Consider the following 6,481-nt stretch of genomic DNA (forward strand, 5'->3'; position numbering starts at 1 on the left):
ACCCGGGCCCACATCACCGGAGACAGTGAAGCTGTGGAGGTGCCCTGCTTCCTGGCTGGTGGGTCCTGGCTGGCATCACTTGTCCTGTACTGCTCCGTGACTGTGAGGTGTTCCATCAAGGTGACGAACGCTCCAACGAGAACATCGCTCTGACGTCCTTACACACGCTGATGCTGCGAGAACACAACCGTCTGGCTCGCGCGCTGGCAGAACTCAACCCTCACTGGAGAGGAGAGCGGCTCTACCAGGAGGCCCGCAAGATCATGGGCGCTTACTTCCAGGTCAGGGCCTCCAGGACGCCCGCCGGGCTCTTGCCAAGCTAACCCAGCACCCGCCCCTTCCCCTCCTCAGGTGCTGACCTTCAGGGACTACTTGCAGCACATTGTGGGTCCAGACGTGATCCAGAGCAAGCTGAGCACCTACCCCGGCTACGACGAGTCCGTGGACCCGAGCATCTCCAACGTGTTCGCCACGGCTGCTTATCGATTTGCTCACCTGATGGTCCAGCCCGTCATGTTCCGACTGAATGACAGCTACCAGCAGCACCCAGAGTTCCCCACCGTCATTCTGCGGAAGGCCTTCTTCACGCCATGGAGGGTGGTCTTCGAAGGTCTGGCGCTCTTAGACGGCCACAGTTGAAGCCATTAGCCTCCACCGGCCAACAAATGCTTGACAGGTTCTCAAGGGAGACGCGGGGTTAAATGGCTCAGTAGATCACGCTAAACAGAAGAGCATAATGTCATGGAATATTGTCCTTCTACTCCCCGGGTGCAAACAATGGGAAAAGAATCCATCAAAACAATCAAGCCAAGCAGGCAACAAGAAGGAGGTGCTAATAAATAACATAGCAGCAGCAGTACAAAGAGCCGGAGAACAGAAAGACAGCCTCTAATAACAGAGTGACAAATAGAGCTGGCCTCCACTTGGACAGTTCAACACAATGTTGGTCTTGAAAACTCATGTTTCTTTGACGCGTGTCCTACCCAGGTGGTCTGGATCCCATCTTGAGGGGTCTGGTGGGTCGGCGAGCCAAGCTCAACACTCAAGAGCACATGATGCCTGATGAGCTGAGGGAGCATCTCTTTAAATTCTCCAAGGACTTGGCTCTGGACCTGGCTGCCCTCAACCTGCAGCGAGGCAGAGACCACGGGCTGCCCGGTACCGGACCTGCTCAGGGATTGGATGGGACCGTCTCCCACACATCACATCTGACTGATGTTTGACTCGTAGGTTACAGTGAATGGCGAAGGTTTTGCGGCTTGTCTGTGCCGAAGAACCGGAATCAGCTAGGTCGGGTTCTCCAAAACCGAGTGCTGGCCCGGAATCTGCTGAGGCTCTACGGTCACCCGAGAAACATCGACGTGTGGCTGGGAGGAATCGCCGAGCCTTTCGTCCCCGGTGGAAGAGTGGGACCCTTGTTTGCCTGCCTCATCTCCACCCAGTTCCAGAGGATCCGCCAGGGAGACCGGTAACCAAGCACTGACACGAAGACGTCTTCCACAAACAACCTCAACCTTTTGTCCCGCTCAGATACTGGTGGGAGAAGACAGGCGTCTTCAGTGAGGAGCAGCGAGAGTCCCTGAAGAAGACCTCGCTGGCCCGAATCATCTGCGACAACAGCGGCATCACCAGGGTCCCCGAGCAGCCCTTCCTCATCGGAGCCGTGTCCAGTTACGCGGACTGTAGCACGCTGTCGAGCTTCGACCTCCGTCCATGGAAGGAGAGCGTGGCAGTCTAGGCGAGGACGGGACATGTGTGACGTCTTAGCGTTGGCTTCGGCAGCATGGGATGAATAAAGCCATTGTCCAGAGCAACATTGTGATGAAGTCCTCTGACCTGACCTGGCAGTCGAGTTCCGCTCATGTCACTCAAACACCTCAGCAAGACGAAAGAGGAAAGACAGGAGTGCTGCTCAGTGGTGACCAGAGTTTGGCGAGTCACTGAGTCCTTGCACTCTGGCAGCAGAAGCTCCAAGCCCACCTCAGTCACCCCACTGTTGCTGGGTGAATGTTGGCCCCGCGTTTCTCTGCTTTTGACCGAGTGTTTATTTCATTGTATCGATCAGCTCATGCATCCAAGGCTCTGTTATTATTCTGAGCCTGAAAAAAAGCCTGGTGCAGTGAATGAGACCACGGTGTGTCAGTGCCACCTGATGCAGTGGCGCCCGCCGCCGCCGCCTCACGTTCACAATGTGTTTCCATCAGGAACATTGCTGGCCGTCAGCACGGCGACCTTGACATCCGTCCAAACCGCACCGTGCTCTTTCATGGCTGTAGAACTTTGGGTTTTAACAGAGCCATTTCAGTCAGACAGAAGATGGAAGGAAGACGAGCACATCCAAAGACTCATGCATCCAGGGTGCAAACAATATGAACGAGTCTCAAGTCTCAGAACAAGTCAGCTAGTCAGCCTTGTGGATGAGGACGGGCTCCCTCCCTACCTCCCTGCCTCCTTCCCTGCCTCCCTCCCTGCCTCCCTCCCTCCCTCCCTCCCTGCCTCCCTCCCTGCCTCCCTGCCTCCCTCCCTGCCTCCCTGCCTCCCTCCCTCCCTCCCTCCCTCCCTCCCTCCCTCTCTCCCTCCCTGCCTCCTTCCCTGCCTCCCTGCCTCCCTCCCTCCCTCCCTCTCTCCCTCCCTGCCTCCTTCCCTGCCTCCCTACCTCCCTGCCTCCCTCCCTGCATCCCTCCCTGACTCCCTCCTTGCCTCCCTCCCTGCCTGCATCCCTCCCTGCCTCCCTCCCTGACTCCCTCCTTGCCTCCCTCCCTGCCTCCCTCCCTGCCTCCCTCCCTGCCTCCCTCCCTCCCTCCCTCCCTGCCTCCCTCCCTGCCTCCCTCCCTCCCTCCCTACCTCCCTCCCTGCCTCCCTGCCTCCCTGCCTCCCTGCCTCCCTCCCTCCCTCCCTACCTCCCTCCCTCCCTCTCTCCCTCCCTGCCTCCTTCCCTGCCTCCCTACCTCCCTGCCTCCCTCCCTGCCTCCCTCCCTGACTCCCTCCTTGCCTCCCTCCCTGCCTCCCTCCCTGCCTCCCTCCCTCCCTCCCTCCCTGCCTCCCTCCCTGCCTCCCTGCCTCCCTCCCTCCCTCCCTACCTCCCTCCCTACCTCCCTGCCTCCTTCCCTGCCTCCCTCCCTGCCTCCCTCCCTCCCTCCCTCCCTGCCTCCCTCCCTCCCTCCCTGCCTCCCTCCCTGCCTCCCTCCCTCCCTCCCTCCCTGCCTCCCTCCCTGCCTCCCTGCCTCCCTCCCTCCCTCCCTACCTCCCTCCCTACCTCCCTGCCTCCTTCCCTGCCTCCCTCCCTGCCTCCCTCCCTCCCTCCCTCCCTGCCTCCCTCCCTGCCTCCCTGCCTCCCTCCCTGCCTCCCTGCCTCCCTCCCTCCCTCCCTCCCTCCCTCCCTCCCTCTCTCCCTCCCTGCCTCCTTCCCTGCCTCCCTGCCTCCCTCCCTCCCTCCCTCCCTCCCTCCCTCCCTCTCTCCCTCCCTGCCTCCTTCCCTGCCTCCCTACCTCCCTGCCTCCCTCCCTGCATCCCTCCCTGACTCCCTCCTTGCCTCCCTCCCTGCCTGCATCCCTCCCTGCCTCCCTCCCTGACTCCCTCCTTGCCTCCCTCCCTGCCTCCCTCCCTGCCTCCCTCCCTCCCTCCCTCCCTGCCTCCCTCCCTGCCTCCCTGCCTCCCTCCCTCCCTCCCTACCTCCCTCCCTGCCTCCCTGCCTCCCTGCCTCCCTGCCTCCCTCCCTCCCTCCCTACCTCCCTCCCTCCCTCTCTCCCTCCCTGCCTCCTTCCCTGCCTCCCTACCTCCCTGCCTCCCTCCCTGCCTCCCTCCCTGACTCCCTCCTTGCCTCCCTCCCTGCCTCCCTCCCTGCCTCCCTCCCTCCCTCCCTCCCTGCCTCCCTCCCTGCCTCCCTGCCTCCCTCCCTCCCTCCCTACCTCCCTCCCTACCTCCCTGCCTCCTTCCCTGCCTCCCTCCCTGCCTCCCTCCCTCCCTCCCTCCCTGCCTCCCTCCCTCCCTCCCTGCCTCCCTCCCTGCCTCCCTCCCTCCCTCCCTCCCTGCCTCCCTCCCTGCCTCCCTGCCTCCCTCCCTCCCTCCCTACCTCCCTCCCTACCTCCCTGCCTCCTTCCCTGCCTCCCTCCCTGCCTCCCTCCCTCCCTCCCTCCCTGCCTCCCTCCCTGCCTCCCTGCCTCCCTCCCTGCCTCCCTGCCTCCCTCCCTCCCTCCCTCCCTCCCTCCCTCCCTCTCTCCCTCCCTGCCTCCTTCCCTGCCTCCCTACCTCCCTGCCTCCCTCCCTGCATCCCTCCCTGACTCCCTCCTTGCCTCCCTCCCTGCCTGCATCCCTCCCTGCCTCCCTCCCTGACTCCCTCCTTGCCTCCCTCCCTGCCTCCCTCCCTGCCTCCCTCCCTCCCTCCCTCCCTGCCTCCCTCCCTGCCTCCCTGCCTCCCTCCCTCCCTCCCTACCTCCCTCCCTGCCTCCCTGCCTCCCTGCCTCCCTGCCTCCCTCCCTCCCTCCCTACCTCCCTCCCTCCCTCTCTCCCTCCCTGCCTCCTTCCCTGCCTCCCTACCTCCCTGCCTCCCTCCCTGCCTCCCTCCCTGACTCCCTCCTTGCCTCCCTCCCTGCCTCCCTCCCTGCCTCCCTCCCTCCCTCCCTCCCTGCCTCCCTCCCTGCCTCCCTGCCTCCCTCCCTCCCTCCCTACCTCCCTCCCTACCTCCCTGCCTCCCTCCCTGCCTCCCTCCCTCCCTCCCTCCCTCCCTGCCTCCCTCCCTGCATCCCTCCCTGCCTCCCTCCCTGCCTCCCTGCCTCCCTCCCTCCCTCCCTACCTCCCTCCCTGCCTCCCTCCCTCTCTCCCTCCCTGCCTCCTTCCCTGCCTCCCTCCCTCCCTACCTCCCTGCCTCCCTCCCTACCTCCCTCCCTCCCTGCCTCCCTGCCTCCCTCCCTCCCTCCCTACCTCCCTCCCTCCCTCTCTCCCTCCCTGCATCCCTCCCTGCCTCCCTCCCTCCCTGCATCCCTCCCTGCCTCCCTCCCTGACTCCCTCCTTGCCTCCCTCCCTCCCTGCCTCCCTCCCTCCCTCCCTACCTCCCTCCCTGCCTCCCTCCCTCCCTCTCTCCCTCCCTGCCTCCTTCCCTGCCTCCCTCCCTCCCTACCTCCCTCCCTCCCTGCCTCCCTGCCTCCCTCCCTCCCTCCCTACCTCCCTCCCTCCCTCTCTCCCTCCCTGCCTCCTTCCCTGCCTCCCTCCCTCCCTCCCTACCTCCCTCCCTGCCTCCCTCCCTCCCTCTCTCCCTCCCTGCCTCCCTCCCTGCCTCCCTCCCTCCCTACCTCCCTGCCTCCTTCCCAGCCTACCTCCCTCCCTCCCTACCTCCCTGCCTCCTTCCCTGCCTCCCTCCCTCCCTCCCTACCTCCCTGCCTCCCTCCCTCCCTGCATCCCTCCCTGACTCCCTCCTTGCCTCCCTCCCTCCCTCCCTCCCTACCTCCCTGCCTCCCTCCCTGCATCCCTCCCTGCCTCCCTCCCTGACTCCCTCCCTCTCTCCCTCCCTGCCTCCTTCCCTGCCTACCTCCCTCCCTCCCTACCTCCCTGCCTCCCTCCCTGCATCCCTCCCTGCCTCCCTCCCTGCATCCCTCCCTGCCTCCCTCCCTGCCTCCCTCCCTCCCTCCCTGCCTCCCTCCCTCCCTCCCTGCCTCCCTCCCTGCCTCCCTGCCTCCCTCCCTGCCTCCCTCCCTGCCTTCCTCCCTGCCTTCCTCCCTACCTCCCTGCCTCCCTCCCTGCATCCCTCCCTACCTCCCTGCCTCCCTCCCTGCCTCCCTCCCTGCCTTCCTCCCTACCTCCCTGCCTCCCTCCTTCCCTTCCTCCCTCCCTCCCTCCCTGCCTCCCTCCCTCCCTCCCTCCCTGCCTCCCTCCCTGCATCCCTCCCTGCCTCCCTCCCTGCATCCCTCCCTCCCTCCCTGCCTCCCTGCCTCCCTCCCTCCCTCCCTCCCTGCCTCCCTCCCTCCCTCCCTCCCTGCCTCCCTCCGTCTCCCTCCCTCCCTTCCTCCCTCCCTCCCTCCCTGCCTCCCTCCCTCCCTCCCTCCCTGCCTCCCTCCCTCCCTCCCTCCCTGCCTCCCTCCCTGCCTCCCTGCCTCCCTCCCTACCTCCCTCCCTGCCTCCCTCCCTCCCTCTCTCCCTCCCTGCCTCCTTCCCTGCCTCCCTCCCTCCCTACCTCCCTGCCTCCCTCCCTACCTCCCTCCCTCCCTGCCTCCCTCCCTCCCTCCCTACCTCCCTCCCTCCCTCTCTCCCTCCCTGCCTCCTTCCCTGCCTCCCTCCCTCCCTCCCTGCCTCCCTCCCTGCCTCCCTCCCTCCCTACCTCCCTGCCTCCTTCCCTGCCTACCTCCCTCCCTCCCTACCTCCCTCCCTCCCTCTCTCCCTCCCTGCCTCCTTCCCTGCCTCCCTCCCTCCCTCCCTACCTCCCTCCCTGCCTCCCTCCCTCCCTCTCTCCCTCCCTGCCTCCCTCCCTGCCTCCCTCCTCCCTACCTCC

The 6,481-nt window shown here is 65.6% G+C and overlaps 1 protein-coding gene across 1 annotated transcript in view; it reads left to right on the plus strand.

Annotated features, from left to right (window-relative positions):
• The window catches only part of LOC128763117 (eosinophil peroxidase-like), a 6,677-nt gene extending 4,939 nt beyond the window's left edge, over positions 1-1,738 (plus strand). Inside the window, exons 8-13 of the mRNA XM_053871928.1 lie at positions 1-58; positions 121-281; positions 352-610; positions 988-1,158; positions 1,231-1,468; positions 1,531-1,738. The exon at positions 1-58 is cut by the window's left edge and continues 303 nt beyond it. Coding sequence (XP_053727903.1) covers positions 1-58; positions 121-281; positions 352-610; positions 988-1,158; positions 1,231-1,468; positions 1,531-1,738 — 1,095 coding nt within the window. The remainder of the gene's footprint in view (positions 59-120; positions 282-351; positions 611-987; positions 1,159-1,230; positions 1,469-1,530) is intronic.
• The last annotated feature ends 4,743 nt before the right edge of the window (positions 1,739-6,481 follow it).

The sequence above is a fragment of the Synchiropus splendidus genome, chromosome 7 (genome assembly GCF_027744825.2).
Source record: "Synchiropus splendidus isolate RoL2022-P1 chromosome 7, RoL_Sspl_1.0, whole genome shotgun sequence".
NCBI lineage: Eukaryota > Metazoa > Chordata > Actinopteri > Syngnathiformes > Callionymidae > Synchiropus > Synchiropus splendidus.